Here is a 16,626-nt window from a genome sequence, read left to right as displayed (position 1 = left end):
ATGTACATAAATATTTCATAGATATATATATACATACATAGTTATATGTATGTAGTATGTATACATGGTCCAGTGAGCTTTATAAATCTAGTTCAAGTATACAGTTACAGTTTAGACGCCGGAGCAAAGTTCGAGCCCTGCTCTTCCCCGATAGACTTGACAATGGAGTCCACACTTTCAAGGATCCAGGTGCTCCCCTCATCGCTGGCCAGCCAGCGAACAGCGGCCTCGCTCTCGACATCCTTGGCCCAGGAGCCATCATCCAGCGCCTTGCGCAGGCCAAAGACATGGGAAAGCACCTGGGGGCCCACGCCGGACTGGGCGCGCAGACAGGCAATGGCGACGAGCGAGCTCTGGACACGGCCGATATTCGCGCCCGTGGTGCGCTTCGGCGGGTCGGACAGGGTGATGCCGTAGTGGCCGCTGAGGATGACGACGGGCAGGTCCGGGTGCGACTCGGCCAGCTTGTCGTACAGCTTGTTCTCGAAGGGCCGGTAGACGGAATCCCACAGGGCGCGGCCGCCAGCCAGGCGGTCCCCTAGGTTCTCGACCGTCGGGCTGCGCGTAGGCGTGCGGGAGAGCCGGTTCGCAACGGCCTCGGGCAGGCTCGCGCGGAAGGCGTTCAGGCAGTTGATGCTGCGCGGGATCCCGTTGAACGAGATGCACTTGATGCCGACCTCACGCATCAGCTCGGCGGTCGCCACGCTCTCGTCGGGCGTCTGCGTGCTCGTCACATCTTGGAACAGCGTGGCCAGGGACTCGGGAGAGTTCATCGTCATGGTTGCAGCAGACTGATCTGATCGTTAGACTCTTTTTTTTCCCCCTTTTTTTTTCTTTTGCTTTTGATTCATTGTGTTCTAGAAGGTCATTTCATACAGATAAAACCAGCCATGAGGACTGCGACACATTCTTTGCCTCGGCTCCCTGCTTGATCTTCTGGTAGACGCTCTGGATGTTGCGAGGGGCAGCCACGGTGTTAGGCCGCGCGAAGGGAGCATTGATCAATGCCTTGAGGCTAGGAGATAGCTTTGTCATTTTTTCTTTCTTCCTTATTTCACTGCCGCTGAATAGATGATGGTGACAGAACAGTTGGAGGTGGTGAGATCGTACGGAGTAGTTGAAGTTGTGGTGGTCGTAGTCTCTCGGCGCTAGAAAAAGGACCGAGCCGATCGGCATTCGGCAGCCTCAAGATCGGAATTATCCCGAGAGCCTCGAGCTTCGAGCTTCAAGCCGCGCTTCACCACGGAATGCAGAGCGTTGATGCGGGGTTCGAAGATGCTGATGCGAGGTTTGGGGACAGATAGCTTGCTCCAGATTGGCAGAGATGACGGATTTGGGCTTCGACACAGGGTGTGTTGCGGGGGATCTGCATCGCTTGGGGGTAAACAATGGCTGGTGGTCACTGCCTTTTATTCGGTGAATCCCTTTTATATATTGTGTAACGCTGTTGAAATACTAATTCTGAATCCAGAGACTCGCTGGTGAGGACTGCTGCCAGTGCAAGTCGAGATGGATACTCTCAAACCCGCCGACGATAATATCGAGGATGTCACTCTACAGTCCTGGGATGATGTAAACAGCCCGCACAGTCAGGCGATGAACAAGAGGGTTCTGTTGAAGCTTGATATCAGGTATGCCTACAGTTAGACAGCAGTCTTTGTTTTGAAAACGCTGACTTTGTTTTAGGGTCCTTCCCATTCTTGCCCTTCTTTTCCTCTGCTCGTTTCTGGATCGAACAAATGTGGGCAATGCAAAGATCATCGGACTCGAGTCAACCATCCATATCACAGATCACCAGTACGATATTGGCTTGATGGTCTTCTACCTTACATACGTCCTCAGGTGGGTTCGTCTTGTCATTCTGGAGCTTACAGTACTCTAACCATCGATACCTACAGCGAGCTTCCGAGTAATCTGATCCTCAAGAAAGCCTCTCCGAGACTCTGGCTCTCCTTCCTTACTTGCATATGGGGCATTATCACCATGTGTCTCGGGTTCGTCAAGAACTACGGCGGTTTTGTTGCTGTCCGTGCGATTCTGGGTGTCGCAGAGGGAGGTCTGCTCCCTGGAATGGTCTGTCTGAGAGAGGAACAACAATAATGATTCATATTAACCATCCCTAGGTTCTATACTTGTCTTCCTTCTACAGACGATCGGATCTTGCTTTACGGATTGGCCTCTTCTACACAGCTGCATCATTATCTGGTGCCTTTGGTGGTATGACCCTACTCCCACTACCAGTTGACAACTATACTCACTCAAATCGCAGGGCTTCTGGCTTCGGGCCTGGCTCAAATTGCGCCACGAGGAGGGCTTGTAGGGTGGCGTTGGATCTTCATCATCGAGGGACTGCTGGTATTATTCTTGATCACCCTTGCTGTATGTTTCCACCCGTCTGACAGTTCAGACGTTGGTTTGCGGCTTAATTGCCGGGTTCATTCTACCAAACAACCTCGAGACTGCCTCATTCCTCAAAGACGAAGAACGTGTGTTTGCAATTGAAAGGCTGGCTCTAGATCAGCCGTCCAGAAAGTGAGAACTCCGATGTATGCATGTGGATTCAGTCTGACATTGAAACAGTACACATGAAACAGAAAAATTCGACTGGTCCGAAGTCATCCGCGGGATTTTGGATCCCAAAATGTGGCTCTCAGCGACAGCCTACTTTGGGATCCTAGCTGGGCTGTATTCATTTGGTCTTTTCGTATGACATTAATTCTGTGCGTGGAAGAGAGGAGGAAGCTGATTATATATATAAAGTTACCATCCATCATCGACTCTCTCGGCTTCGCCAATAACGCCAACGATGTCCAACTATGGACTGTGATTCCGTATGCCGTCGCTGCCGTCGTGACAGGTGAATATCCAGGCTCTGCCTCCCTCTTATGAAAGCTTCTTTCGTTCTGATTCTCAGTCATCGTGGCTATCGTCTCGGACCGCCTCCGCCTCCGCGGCGTAGTCATGCTATTCACCCTTCCTGTCGCCATAACCGGGTACGCCGTGATCGCCAACGTCCACTCCGCCAAGGTTCGGTACGGGATGACCTTCCTCATGGCGACGGGCATGTACGCGACTGTCCCGTGCATCCTGGTCTGGAACTCGAACAATTCCGCGGGGCATTACAAGCGGGCCACGACCTCTGCTATGCAGTTGGCCATCGCTAACTGTGGGGGATTTGTTGCTAGTAAGCCGAAAAAAAAAGAAACAATACGAGGAGGGAATTGAAGAGAGGCTTACTCTATAGCTTTCATATATCCCTCTAGCGATGCACCGGAGTATCACAGCGGTCACACGGTGATCCTGGGATTACTAGTATTCTCATGGTTCATGTACGTATATATATAAACTGTGGTGGATACACATTTTCTCTACGACTGCTGATGATTCTCCTATAGGATCCTGCTGAATGTCCTCTACTGCGCCAAAATCAACCGCGATAAGCGGGAGGGCAAATATGCCGAGTTTACAGGGTACAACGATGACCGGGACCCAGACTTTCACATGATTCTTTGACAGAGAGAAAGGGGGGGAAGGAGGGAGAAAGTAGAAGTAGACATGCAATGAATCATTATAATGCATCTTCCAGATTCATAATACTGATCGTAACCTCGTTGTCGGTTCCATCGAGCGGCCCTGCCCCGCTGAGGAAAAGGAACTCTTCAGCCTGCGGGAAGATGTGCAGGGAACGCGAGTAGCTTGCACTCTCCGGGGTATCGATCTCCGTCCACTCACCTTCGCCTAGCGCCTGGTTGATGAAGACGGAGCTGTACGTGGCACAGCTGACGATGATGGTCCCGTTCTCACCGCCGTAGGACGACCAGACCACGTACGGCGAGCTGGTCGGCTCTGTGCCGTCTGTCACGACGATGGGCTGGCCCTCGGCCGAGCCAAAGTCCTCTGGGTCGGAGGTAATCCGGTAGTAGACGGGGAACGAGTAGGTGGAGGTATCGAAGAAGGAGCCGAATTCATACGTCATGATGTATTTGCCGTTGGGGAGCTACGTAAAGTATCAGAAAGAGTCAAGATTGGGGGTTGTAAGATGATTGGATACATACCTCGGCGACAGTGGTCATCCCGGGACGGTCAGTGTAAACCGGGTACGCACTGAGTACTATTAGTATGAATCCAAGCGGTGGTATATACTAAGATACAAATAAACTTACGCATCGTTGACTACAGGGCCCCAGGTCAATAGGTCACTGGATACTTGATGCACCAACTTCTGACCGTAGGTTGCGTTGTCTCTCTGGTCGGAATAGTAGCAGATGAGCTTGCCGTTGCTAAATGACATTAGCAAAAGGTACGAATTCAAGTATAGCCCTCAGAAGGACGTACTAGGCAAGCAGGAACGGCTCCCAGATTGGCGTCAATCCATTGTCCGGCACTGCTTCTCCACCAGAAGCGATGTGACTGACAAAAGTCCAGGTGAGGCCAAGGTCTTTTGACGCATAGAGGTCGATGTGCGTCGAGGACAGATCCTCGGGGATGCTGTTGCCTGCCAGCAGCAGGGTACCGGCCTCGTAGTCGCCAATCGTTTCTTCGAGATAGTACAGGAACGGCTGGTAGCGCAGACCGTACCCGTTGACCGTATCCTGAACGCGAGAGATCTCGGCCCACGTCGCTCCATTGTCTTGAGAGCGGTAGATTGGGAAATACACCAGGGGAGGCTCGGGCGAGTAGTTCTCCCAGGTCATGAGCAGATCTCCATTGGGCAGCTGCACGTTGCGAGCGTACAGGACTCCAGAGCTGGTGTAATCGGAGGGCGGGTCGAAGACGAGGACCTCAGTCAGGTCGGTCGGGGTGGCCAATGATGCTGCCCGGGGTACACTCGCTGCGAGGGCAAGCAATGCCAGGGCCAGAAAGCAAGAGAAGTTGTACATCATCTTCGCGGCCGTCAGGAATCAGCAGGAGACAATAGTAGTACTAGCCAGCCATAGGCCAAAATAACTGTCTTGCCAGACACCGGATAGCCTGCTCATCTCTGCCTCCTTTATAGTCACGGAAACTCCAGATTATCCGCATCTTCATAATGTTTGTCCGGGGTCCCCGCAGTTGGAGTCGTGCCATCGAGGCCATCCCGCCGGAGTTGCGCCAGAAAAGGTGCGAGATCTGCCAAACAGTCCACAGCTGTATATGTATAAGATCATAAACTTCCATCAATCACTTTGCAGCCTGCATCCTGGCTACTTTCACTCCGTAGTCGTCATGAAGAGCCGAAGCTCCTCCATTGTCGCTATGCGGAGCTCCGGGGTTCTCCGCACATCGGGAGAAACAAGACAGAGTCACGTCTCGATGTCGACATGGATAGAACAGCAGGTAATAAGCCGAGGTCTTTTGCCTCAAAATCTCCTCTCTGCCATCTTACAACTCCGATGTGCTGCAAGTTTCTTCGATGTGGTTGTCTCTCTTTTTCCTCCGCTGTCGGTCTCCCTCTCCAGATAAGGATAGACAATACCGGTATGAACGTCATTGTCCTGAATAAATGACCTGTCCTGAAAAAAAAGAAAAGAAAGGATCCGGTCACATTCTCAACGCCACTTTTTGGGATGGTACGAGCTCAATCCGAAACCAAAATCGACCCTTTCCATCGTGTGTTGGAGCTCTCGACGGTTTGCTGACAAGGAGCGAGGAGGGTTTCGGATTCATATCCCAGGGATAGCTTGTCCACGTCTCCATATAGGTTCTTTTGTATCTCGGTTTGAGCCTGGTGAACCGGTCAGCCTCAGTGTCTCTTCACCACGGGTCTAGGTCAGGTACTGGTCAGTTCTCTACCCCCCGCATTCTGGCGGAGAATTGCCTCGGAGAAATAGCTAGCGGTAGAGGATCCCCAGAACCACACATCGACTGTTTGTCTCTGGCAGGCGGAAGTCGGCATCTAGACCAGCTCGATTGAGGTGTTGGAGAATGCTTCAGCAGGGGCTGCAGTAGGGCCGCTGTTTGGGCTATCGTCTGCCGTCTGCAAATAGCACACTTTCATCGAAGTCACGCGGGAGACTCTCGAAATAGAAGTGATTGCTATCACTCTGAGGCTTCGAATCGAGCCACAGCCACATCCCTCGGAGAAATGTCAGCGGTGGTCGAACTGTGTTTGATCGCGACTTTGCCGTTCCAAAACTCCGAGGGCAGTCACGAGATGAGGCCTCACTCGGTTGCAGGTACTTAAAGGGACTGCGACCTTCTCCTCAGCTCGGTCTTCCCATTGCCCATTGCCCATTGCCCATTGCCTCTATCTTTCATCTTCCCTATTACGGTTCAATTACAATCGATCCCATCTCCTACCACCATGCAGATCCCCACGACTCAGACTGTTGCGCTCGTTCGCGAGCTTGGAGGGAAAGTCGAGTTCAAGACCGACTACCCTGTGCCTGTTCCAGGCAAACGGGAGGTCCTGGCTAAGATTCTGTATACTGGCGTGTGCCAGAGTGGTAAGCGTTGAGGATTTTCTCCTTCTACTAGCTGTTCTAATAAGTTGTGTTTCTCTAGATCTCCACACCAAGTCTGGAACTGCTGCCAGTGCAAACGGCACCCCTATCACACAGATCAAGCTCCCCCATGTCGGTGGCCACGAAGGCGTAGGACGCATCGTCGCTCTGGGTCCTGACTGCGGCCTGGGCATCAAAGTCGGCCAGCTGGTGGGCATCCGTTTCGGCAGCCGTGTGTGCCGCCGCTGCGAGTTCTGTCTTGCTGGTACGGAACAGTACTGCCTGAATAGCACGAACCATCTGCACCACGAGGATGGCAGCTTCCAGGAATACATTGCCCTGGACGCGGACTATCTCACCCAGCTTCCCGACGATGTCAACCCGGCGGAGATTGGACCTGTTCTCTGCGCTGGACTGACGGCGTACAAGGTGAGCATAATCTCCCTCTTTCTCCATGGACTTACTAATTTCCAGGCCGTTTTGAACACCCAGATCAAGCCCGGAAACTGGCTGGTGGTTGTGGGTGCCGGCGGTGGCCTGGGTCACTTGGCAGGTAAGTCTACCTCGAATTGGATAAAGGTAGTGCACTACATACCACATGGAAACTGACAGTCTAGTTCAATACGCCAAGGCACACGGCGCACAGGTCATCGGAGTGGACGCTGGGGCGAGCAAGCGCGAGTTTGTGCTGCGCATGGGGGCGACGGAATTCATCGACTTCACCACCACGGATCCAGTGGCGCGCGTCCACGAGATCACAGGCCTGGGCGCACACGCCGTGGTGGTGACCGCAGGCAGCGCGGGAGCCTTTGCGCACGCCTGCGAGATGCTTCGCGTGGGGGGGACCCTGAGCTGCGTGGGGATCCCGGCCGGGCGACCCGCGCTCCAGACCCCCATTTGCACCATTGTCATCAAGGGCCTTCGTATCACGGGGAACCTGGTCGGCTCGCTGAAGGAGTGCATGGAGGCCGTGGAGCTGGTGCGACGCGGGATCGTCAAGCCGGAGATCAAGGTGCGCAACTTCCAGGAGCTGCCGGCCGTGTACGAGGAGATGGAGAAGGGAGATATCTCGGGTAGAATTGTCCTGAAGATTGCGCAGGAATAGAAAAAAAAAAGAATAGAGAATAGAGAATAATTCATTACTACATAGAAGCAACTACACAAGTCAAATAACCTCTTAATCAGTCTGATCAGTCTGATCGGTCTGGAGCCATGTGAATCCATACGAAGCATCACTACACGACTCGTCCTCCGTGAAGGGCGGGACGGTCAACAGCCGCGGCGAGGCACGCACCAGGGCCTCGGCGGTCTTGGAACGCAGGATGTGGTTCAGCATTGCGTCCTGTTCGAGAAACGGGACAAGTTTCTGGTACAGCGCGTGCAGGAAGTCATGCGGGCCTAGCTGCAAGGCCGAGCGGGAGGGAGCCGAGGGCGAAGCGAGCAGGACCGTGTCAGCTAATGAGTTGGCGACTTCGAAACATTTGAGGAGCTAGAGTAGAAGTAGTAGTAGTTAGTGGTTTAGTCAGTAGCTAAACAAATAGTAAGATAGATAGATAGATATATTCGGTACTCTTGGAGTAACCTACCTGATCACGGCCTAGAGGTAGGAGGTCAGATTCCGAAAACCCCTGCAGGGCCCAGAGAAGATCATAGCCGACACGCGCCGGGTAGTGAAAGGTCATGAGCTCGGTGTAGGAAGAGGAGGAGAGAAAGCCCAGGGCGAGAGCCTCCTGCCAGAGGATGGTCCGCATCCACTCGCGAGTGATGTAGTAGTCTGCCATGCGGGTGCCGACGCTATTTGCTTGGCGCAGGGAGAGACTGGACAAGGCAGACTCGATATGAGCCAGCTCATCGGGCGATAGGGGGCCCTGATCTCGACCGGCAGACCGTTTGTGCAGCGGCACTTGGTCAAAGGCAACAAACAACCGGACGAGCTCGATCAAGCCGAGGGCATGGGCGTTGCCTTGGAGCTCGCAGGGCTCGGGGAGCACAATGCTTTCCATAGACGAAGGTAGCAGCCCGAGGTGCATCGAGTATCCTCGTTCAGACACCCACAGCAGGGGGAACAGAAGGTCTGGGTTATCCAAGAGGTCTGTCGAAGAAGAAGAAGAAGAAGAAGAAGAAGAAGAAGAGCTCAAAGTAGAATCCACGTCGAGACCCAACCGTCTGGCCCCGGCCACGGCCTCCCGGATGAAGAGCAAGGCAGAACTTCGTTGATTGAGCTTTGCGTGAAATACATGCAGGAAGAACGAGACCAGAACCCCCCGTACATCCAGCTGCTCCCTGTAATCCCGCTGTTCACGCATCCGGACACACTCCTTTGCCAGGACCGAGCTGTCAACCGCTGCGTCGCCCTCCCCGACGGACGGCAGCTCCAGCTGTGCCATGGTCGCCGCACACAGCGCGGTCGCCAGGCAGTACGTGTCGGCATCGTCGACAATGCTCTCCAGCTTATGCAGGAGCAGCTTGCTCTTCAGGATCGGCCACACGTCGTATGAATGCCGCTGGTATTCACCGATCAAATAGCGTAGCACCTCCAGCGAGACACTCGGTCCTGGTCCTCCTGTTGAGGTCGGCGAGGACGCAGTCATCGACAACACCGTCTCTCCATCCTCTCCATCCTCTTTATCCTCTTTATCCTCTCCATCCAGCGACTCCCTCACCACCCGCCGCACCTTGGGCCCTCGCTTCCGTGCAGGCTTCAAATACGTGCACTCGACCCGACGCAGCGAGCTCTGGCAAGTCCGACAAGGCGACGCCCCGTCACACTTCACCTTGCGGGAGATGCATCCATCGCAGGCCCGTCTCGTGAGCGGCATGAACAGCAGTGGCAGACACCGTGGGGGAGGGAGGAAGAAATCATAAAAAGTCTTGTTCCATTCCTGACGATGACAGAAGAAGGGAGAGGGAAAGAGAAAGAGACTTGTCTTCTTGACCCTCTTAATAGGATTGACGGTTGTTGCTGCGGGGAAGATCACGCGGGGGTCAGAAGGGCCGAATTTCTGTCGTTGGAACTTGACAAAAAGACCTTCCCAACAGGTTCTCTCACCACGCAACTCCTGACTTGCAGCCAGGATTAGATTCGGCTGGGAATATTACTGGAGAATTCTCGATTGAAAAGCCTCAGTGATCCTGCTAGACTGCAGTGAAAAATGGCAGCCAGACCGCTCGGTACTCCCAGCACAGACGTATGCCCCTCCTCGAGCATTCTTTAAGGGAAAAAAAAGAAAAGAAAAGAAAAAGAAAGGGGGAAAGAAAAAGAGGAAGCGACTAATTGAAGAAAAGGCCACCGTCCTCGCCGCGATCGAGACCTCCCCCTCGTTGACCTTCCCAACGTTTACGGCCGCGACAGCCCTGGATTTAGGCCTCGCCCTGCGGTCTCGCATCCTGGCCTTACCTTCTTCCTCCCGCAAACCGGCCGTCATCTCCATCGCCCTGACAGGATGCGAAGGCATCCCGCAGATCGTCTTCCAGTGCGTCACCGAGTCGGGCACAGTACCAGATAACGAGGTCTGGGTGCGCCGCAAGCGCAACACGGTGCTTCGCTTCGGCGTCTCCAGCTGGCTGATGCGCCAGAAGATGGTCTCCGCCACCAACGGCTTGCTCTCCGCTACCTCACTCGAAGATTCCTTCACCGCAAAATTCGCCGTCGACCGCAGAGATTACGCTATCCATGGTGGCGGTGTGCCTATCCGCGTGCGGGGGGTCGACGGCGTGCTCGGCGCCATCGTCGTCAGCGGCCTCAAACAAGAGGATGATCACCAGGTTGTTGTCGAGACAATCGAGGAATGGATCAGGCATGCGAATTAAAAGGAAAAAGAAAGACAAGACGGAGGCGGGACGTTGGAAAGTGTATATAGAAATCCTACGTTCTGTCCCTTCGCTTTTCTTTTTTTTCTGCACTACGGACATACATATACACACACGCGTATATATATATAATATATATATATATATACAAATTATAGACTTCTTTTACTGTCTGTCGTATCAACAGGTATCTTGAATTCAAAACGTCCTATAGTACAGGACCAGCCAATTGTCGTGCGATCATGACACGAGAGCAATTATCCAAACCGATGCACGGACCGATGCAAAAAGGAGTAGAAAAGAAAAGGAAAAAAAAAAGAACTCCATGTATTCCCTCTAGGTATTATTCTTACAGTTCATCATGGCCGCTGGGCTCCTCATCGTCGTAATCGTCCGGAGCAGAGCCATACAGCTTGCTGGTGATCGGGTACGCGACGCTGGAGAGCTGTTCCTTTTGCTCCTCAAAGTCCTCGGTCGACGCCGTGGCTGCGTTCTCCTCGAGCCACTCGGACACTTCCTTGACGGCATCCAGGATCTATCTCCGTCAGTACATCATATGCCAATATAGGGGGGGAAGAAAAGCTTACAGTCTGCTTGTCGTCCTCATCGATCTGTCCACCCAGGCCGTTATCGTCATTGACCTGGTTCTTCAGGCTGAAGGCATAGTTCTCCAGTCCGTTGCGAGCCTCGATCTTGGCCTTGATGGCCTTGTCCTCCTCGGCGAATTCCTCGGCCTCGGCAACCATGCGGTCGATCTCCTCCTGGCTGAGACGGCCCTTGTCATTGGTGATGGTGATCGACTCGGCCTTGCCCGTGCCCTTGTCACTGGCGCTAACCTTGAGGATACCGTTGGCATCCAGGTCGAACGAGACCTCAATCTGAGGCACGCCGCGGGGGGCCGGGGGAATGCCGGTGAGTTCGAACTTGCCGAGGAGGTTGTTGTCCTTGGTCAGGGAACGTTCACCCTCATAAACCTGGATCAGGACGGTGGGCTGGTTGTCGGCCGCCGTCGAGAAGATCTGCGACTTGCGGGTGGGGATGACGGTGTTGCGAGGGATGAGCTTGGTCATGACGCCGCCAGTGGTTTCGATACCGAGAGTCAAGGGGTTGACGTCCATGAGAACGACATCGTTGACCTCATCGTCGCCGGAGAGGATGGCACCCTGGACGGCGGCACCGAAGGCGACGGCCTCATCAGGGTTGATACCCTTGCTAGCCTTCTTGCCGTTGAAGAACTCCTCGAGGAGAGCCTGCACCTTGGGGATACGGGTGGAGCCACCGACCAGAACGATGTCGTTGACCTCGGACTTCTTGACCTTGGCGTCCTTGAGCACCTGCTCGACGGGCTTGAGGGTCTTCTTGAAGAGATCCATGTTCAGCTCCTCGAACTTGGCGCGGGTGAGGGTCTCGGAGAAGTCTTCGCCGTTGTGGAAGGACTCGATCTCAATGCGGGTCGACATCTGGGAAGACAGAGTGCGCTTGGCCTTCTCAACCTCGCGCTTGAGCTTACCCATGGCCTTGAGATCCTTCCTGACATCGGTGTCGTGCTTCTTGTTGTACTGCTTGACGAAGTAGTCCATGACGCGGTGGTCAAAGTCCTCACCACCCAGGTGGGTGTCACCGGCAGTAGCCAGGACCTCAAAGACACCGTTATCGATCGACAGAAGGGACACATCGAAGGTACCACCACCCAGATCGTACACAATGACCTGGCGCTCGTCACCGGTCTTGTCCAGACCATAGGCGATAGCGGCGGCAGTGGGCTCGTTGACGACACGGAGGATGTTCAGGCCGGCAATCGTACCGGCGTCCTTGGTAGCCTGTCTCTGGGCGTCGTTGAAGTAGGCCGGGACCGTCACGACGGCGTGGGTGACCTGCTTTCCAAGGTAGCCCTCGGCCACCTCCTTCATCTTGCCGAGAACCATGGCGGAGACTTCCTCGGGAGTCAGGGTCTTGGGGCTCTTGTTGACCTCAACCTTGACCACGGGCTTGCCATCCTTGCTTTGGACCTTGAAGGGGAAACCCTTGATATCCTTCTGAACATCCTTATCTTCGTACTTGCGACCAATCAGACGCCTAGACAGTCAGTATGGGCTTTTTCTCCTTCAATAGAAGATAGAAAACAAGGGGAAAAAAAAAAAAAAAAAAAAAAAAAAAACTCACTTGATGTCAAAGATAGTACGCTCGGGGTTGGCGGCATATTGGTTCTTCGCGGCGTCACCGACCAGACGCTCGTCATCGGTGAAGGCGACGTACGAGGGGGTAATACGGTTTCCTTGGTCGTTGGCGAGAATCTCGACCTTGCCATTCTGCATCACACCGACACAACTGGTTTGACTATTAGCACGACAATCACAGCACCAACAAGACATTCTCAGCATTCAATCACATACGAGTAGGTGGTTCCCAGATCGATACCAATGACAGTACCGTAGCTGTCTTGCAGCGGCGCCTGGTCATCCTGCGCGTTGGCAGTGCCCAGCAGCGCCATGGGCGCAATGAAGACAAAAAGCAGGTAGAGGATGGTCGTCCAAGCAAAGGGCTTGGACGCTCCATCCTGTCGTGACAGACGAGCCATTTTGTTCGTCCTTCTCTTCTTTTGTCTTCTCTCTCTAATCCAGTCCTTTTCACGACGCACCGACAACAAGAGTTCAATCGACGTTGGAGTTCGGTACCAGCTCAGACCCCCAAAGAAAATAGTAGAGAACACACACAGTGAAAGAAGAAAGGAAAAGAAAGTCCTCTCCAGCCGACGAAAGAGTGCTCCAGGGAGGAAGGGGGACAAGGAGGACCGGCGACAACGAGGGGGAAGAAGGAAGAGGGAGAGGCGAGAAAGTTGGCCCAGCTTCTTGTATGGCTTCGAGCGGCAAAGGAAGCGCAGCGGCCATGCTGGCCTTTTCGGCTGCACGCTCGAATAAGGTGACTCCTCGTGCTGTGATTGGCTGGCACGCCGGCCAGGGCAGCCCGCTGACTCAGCACGGGTCCTCACCGCCCAGGGTTCTGCCGGCCGAACCCCGAGGCGTTCCTTCCTCTTTGGGCAGGACGTGGGGCTCATCTGGGCCAATCACGGCTGTCGGTGCCCTGCGGAAACTGCTAGAAGAAGATCCGCTAATTTAGCCCGGCGCCATATTCAATATTCATACTGCGTAGAAGAGGTGGCCTCTGGACGGAGACGGAGAGATAACTGGAAGACTTGGAGGCTGTAGTTAGTAGGACTCCGTATGGTAACTAGTGATAGCCGGTTCTCAGTGCTAATTACAGCTTCAAGTACTAGGACTGCGTATGGTAACTACCACATGTGGTGTTCCCCAGATTCAGTCTCGGGACAGTCACGTGCGTCTACGGTACGGCACTGCTGCCACTTGCGCTGCAATTCACCAGGTACATAGTAGACCTACGGAGTACGGCGACGGGACAAGGATGAATGAACGTTATTATGACTCGAGTAAGCCGGCGGCCACCGTGTTGCCACCCGCCCGCAGGACGATCCGAGCGGGAGCCTCCAAGGGCACAGCCTGGTCCATCTCGACGACGATCCGGGCCACCGCGCCCGGTGCCACGATCTTGGGCCTCTTCTTGACGGGCGCCCCGGAACCCTTGTCCAGGGTGGCCACGACGCGACTGATCCGCCCCGGGACGTGGAGTCGGCCACGGTGGATGTCGACCAGCATGGGCATCAGGTGTTCAAAGGCCAGCACCTTGGTGGTGAACGAGGTGAGGTTCTGGATCGGACTCGCGGGGGAGCACACCACGTCCCCGGAGCGGAGGTGGATCGGGTCGATATTCGCCAGGTTCAAGACGATGTTCTGACCCGCCACAGCCCAGTCGGCCGGGGCGCTGTCCACCTCCAGGCTGCGGATGCTCGCCTTCTCTCCGCTCGGCATGATGAGGATCTGGTCGCCGACCTGCAAGCTGCCGGCGTCGATCCGCCCGGAGATCGAAAGCGGGCTCTGCACCCCGCCCCGGAACACGTCGGCGATCGTCATCCGCAGCGGTTTCTCCAGCGCGTGGGAGAACGGTTCCGACGTGTCCAGCTCCTCAATCAGCGTGCGACCCTGGTACCACGCGGCTTGCGGAGCCTCGCTGCGGCGCGTGACGTTGTCGCCGTGGAAGCCCGACAGGGGGATGAAGGAGATGTTCTTCGGCTGGAATCCCGCGGCCGTCAGGAAGGATGAGATCTGCTGCTCGATCTCTTCGAACCGCTCCCGATCCCACTCCACTGTATCCATCTTGTTCACAGCCACCACGATCTTCTGGACCCCCATGCTCCGCACCAGTAGAGCGTGCTCTTTGGTCTGTCCCTTCAGCCCAGACTCGAAGTTCCCCGTACTCGCGTCGATCACCAGCACGGCAAAGTCGGCCTGGCTAGCGCCGGCAATCATGTTGGGCACGAAGTCTCGGTGACCGGGGGCATCCACAATGGTAAACGCTGTCTTGTCTGTCTCGAACTTGTTCGTTGCAATGTCGATCGTGACGCCGCGAGCCCGCTCCTCGGAACCCTGATCCAAAACCCATGCCAGGGCAAAAGACCCCTTGCCTATCTTTTCTGCCTCCCGACGATATTTTTCCAACGTCCGGGCATCGACCGCCTGGAGATCAGCCAGCAGGCGGCCCATCAATGTACTCTTGCCAGCATCAACATGTCCTGTTGGTTTGATAGTAGTATAAGCTTCGTGATTCATTCAAGTAGCAGAGGTAGACACATACCGATCACCACGAAGCTAGCAGCCTTCTTGCGTTCCACCTTCTTGTACTCGGACAAAACATCGAGGTTCTTGCTTTTGATGCTGACCTTCTCCTCCACGCTCAAGTTGTTCATCCCCCCCGTCAGATCCACCTTTTTACTCTTCGAAGCGGGCTGTTTGGATTTGAAGCCTGCAGTTCCATTAGAGCAAAGGGCCTTTTAGTATTTGTTTTCTTTTTTTTATTTAGATCTTTCTGCGAATTGCCAAACCTTTAGCCGAACTCTGCGCATTCAGGACCAGGTCGTCCGGGCTTGGGCCTGCAAAGTCAAACGCTTCAGTAAGATCTTGTCCGTAGATGTCCATGACATCCACACTCTGAACTTTCAGGTGGCTGGACTGGGCAGCTGCGACGGGTCTCGTCGCGTCCCCGACGATGATAGTCGCAAACGTCGATGGCGAAGCCATCATGTTGACGACTGGGGCTTGCTGTTCGTCTTGTTGCTGCGGAACAGCGGTCTCCTTTTCTTCCCCCTTCGCCGGCTGAGTTACGGACCCTGGCTTTGTCTGCGCTCTGATCTCGGCCTCCTTCTCCAGACTGGATTTCTTGGTCGGTGCAGTAGCTCCTCCCATCCGAGATCCCTTCCCCAACGCACGAAGACCACCAAGCCCCCCCTCAGCCGGTTTCAATTGCCTCCCATTATGACTACTCGACAGCCTCTCCAGCAGAGACCGAGACGGAGCCGAAGCAGGATTATTGTTATCCCCAACTTCCTCGGGCTTCTGCTCCTCCGCCTTGGGTGTCGGCACAGGGGATGGTGATGCCGCGACTTTCTCGCTCTCTTTCTTCTTCCGTGCGGCAGCCAATGCAGCCAATTTGGAGACCTTCCCGCCGGCTTCCGGGGCGCCGCCCAGCAGGCCTAGCCGGGGATGAAGCGGTTCCACGATGATATCCGCTTTCCGGTGCTCGGGGACGTTCAGCCAGGGCGAGTCACGGAAGAATTCCGCAGCAGAAAATGGGACGGCACATGCAGACGACCAAGACGGAGGAAGAGGATACGACGAGACTGAGGGGCATCCGTTAGAATCATATAGATAAAAGACTTGGACTCACGTCAGTTTGAGAACCATAAAACCAGAAGAAGACATACCTTAATGCTATTTTCAAGCCCAACCCAGCCCAGCCAGCCAAAAAAAAAAAGAAACAAAAACAGAAATTCAAGCTCACCTGTCCCCTTCTTCGGAGGCTGCTTCTGCACCTCCTTTGCTTTTTTCCCTTCAGGCAATTACCGTTAGATAAATATCACCCTAGAAGAAGAAGAAGAAGAAGAAGAAGAAGAAGAAGAAGAATAAGGCATACCTCGAATATAATTCACCGACTTGGTCACATCATTGTAATAATGCCACAGGGCCTCCGTGACCTCCTCCCTCGAGGCACTGACCGAGGGTTCCCCCCCACGCAGCTGGGAGAGCACATCCTGAATACACTGCTCGAGACGCGCTTGTTCCTCTGGGTCTGGAGAGGCATAACCGTCGTCTTCCTCGTAGTCGTCGTAGTCGTCGTCGTCGTCGTAGCTGACTGTTTTCATGCGATGGCGGGACATCCTTGGATTCTCTGGAAACTCCAGTTGCTTTTTTTTTTCTTCCAAGACCTGCCCTGAATAATATTAATATTACTAGTGAAAGATGATCTGGAAAGAAGAAGAAAAGGA

At 54.3% G+C, this 16,626-nt stretch overlaps 8 protein-coding genes across 8 annotated transcripts; 3 read left to right on the top strand and 5 right to left on the bottom strand.

The window, feature by feature from the left end:
* Position 1: 1 nt before the first annotated feature.
* ASPZODRAFT_134196 (hypothetical protein) lies at positions 2-1,105 on the bottom strand. The gene is made up of 2 exons (XM_022723459.1): positions 877-1,105; positions 2-791 (listed from the first exon to the last, which is right to left on the bottom strand). Exons 1-2 carry the CDS (start codon positions 1,033-1,035, stop codon positions 105-107), a joined length of 846 nt encoding a protein of 281 aa, XP_022580026.1. The 5' UTR covers positions 1,036-1,105; the 3' UTR covers positions 2-104.
* A 115-nt stretch (positions 1,106-1,220) lies between these two features.
* ASPZODRAFT_134195 (hypothetical protein) lies at positions 1,221-3,939 on the top strand. Its single transcript, XM_022723458.1, has 12 exons — positions 1,221-1,416; positions 1,472-1,631; positions 1,687-1,842; positions 1,899-2,073; positions 2,124-2,217; positions 2,270-2,355; positions 2,408-2,532; positions 2,581-2,704; positions 2,761-2,857; positions 2,915-3,184; positions 3,245-3,329; positions 3,396-3,939. Exons 2-12 carry the CDS (start codon positions 1,510-1,512, stop codon positions 3,511-3,513), a joined length of 1,452 nt encoding a protein of 483 aa, XP_022580025.1. The 5' UTR covers positions 1,221-1,416; positions 1,472-1,509; the 3' UTR covers positions 3,514-3,939.
* Positions 3,569-4,883, bottom strand: ASPZODRAFT_144143 (hypothetical protein; the record flags this gene model as incomplete). Its single annotated transcript, XM_022724986.1, has 4 exons — positions 3,569-3,997; positions 4,056-4,104; positions 4,164-4,280; positions 4,336-4,883. The coding sequence occupies 4 exons, from the start codon at positions 4,881-4,883 to the stop codon at positions 3,569-3,571; spliced, it is 1,143 nt and encodes a 380-aa protein (XP_022580024.1).
* A 1,097-nt stretch (positions 4,884-5,980) lies between these two features.
* On the top strand, positions 5,981-7,636 carry ASPZODRAFT_621519 (hypothetical protein). The gene is made up of 3 exons (XM_022729058.1): positions 5,981-6,425; positions 6,484-6,975; positions 7,040-7,636. Exons 1-3 carry the CDS (start codon positions 6,284-6,286, stop codon positions 7,525-7,527), a joined length of 1,122 nt encoding a protein of 373 aa, XP_022580023.1. The 5' UTR covers positions 5,981-6,283; the 3' UTR covers positions 7,528-7,636.
* ASPZODRAFT_621463 (hypothetical protein) lies at positions 7,564-9,379 on the bottom strand. The gene is made up of 3 exons (XM_022729055.1): positions 9,059-9,379; positions 8,009-9,001; positions 7,564-7,911 (listed from the first exon to the last, which is right to left on the bottom strand). The coding sequence occupies exons 1-3, from the start codon at positions 9,239-9,241 to the stop codon at positions 7,600-7,602; spliced, it is 1,488 nt and encodes a 495-aa protein (XP_022580022.1). The 5' UTR covers positions 9,242-9,379; the 3' UTR covers positions 7,564-7,599.
* On the top strand, positions 9,217-10,356 carry ASPZODRAFT_620844 (hypothetical protein). The gene is made up of 2 exons (XM_022729047.1): positions 9,217-9,610; positions 9,708-10,356. The coding sequence occupies exons 1-2, from the start codon at positions 9,575-9,577 to the stop codon at positions 10,230-10,232; spliced, it is 561 nt and encodes a 186-aa protein (XP_022580021.1). The 5' UTR covers positions 9,217-9,574; the 3' UTR covers positions 10,233-10,356.
* Positions 10,357-10,581: 225 nt separating this feature from the next.
* Positions 10,582-12,810, bottom strand: ASPZODRAFT_69773 (hypothetical protein; the record flags this gene model as incomplete). Its single annotated transcript, XM_022729604.1, has 4 exons — positions 10,582-10,767; positions 10,820-12,308; positions 12,396-12,560; positions 12,626-12,810. 4 exons carry the CDS (start codon positions 12,808-12,810, stop codon positions 10,582-10,584), a joined length of 2,025 nt encoding a protein of 674 aa, XP_022580020.1.
* A 608-nt stretch (positions 12,811-13,418) lies between these two features.
* ASPZODRAFT_119957 (hypothetical protein) lies at positions 13,419-16,518 on the bottom strand (the record flags this gene model as incomplete). The annotated part of the gene is made up of 5 exons (XM_022721237.1): positions 13,419-14,877; positions 14,940-15,107; positions 15,187-15,981; positions 16,143-16,190; positions 16,275-16,518. The coding sequence occupies 5 exons, from the start codon at positions 16,516-16,518 to the stop codon at positions 13,667-13,669; spliced, it is 2,466 nt and encodes an 821-aa protein (XP_022580019.1). The 3' UTR covers positions 13,419-13,666.
* Between the last annotated feature and the right edge of the window lie 108 nt (positions 16,519-16,626).

Source organism: Penicilliopsis zonata (genome assembly GCF_001890105.1).
Source record: "Penicilliopsis zonata CBS 506.65 unplaced genomic scaffold ASPZOscaffold_11, whole genome shotgun sequence".
In the NCBI taxonomy this organism is placed as follows: Eukaryota; Fungi; Ascomycota; class Eurotiomycetes; order Eurotiales; family Aspergillaceae; genus Penicilliopsis; species Penicilliopsis zonata.
Note: the sequence above shows the minus strand (reverse complement) of the source record. Positions and strands in the feature narration are given on the sequence as shown.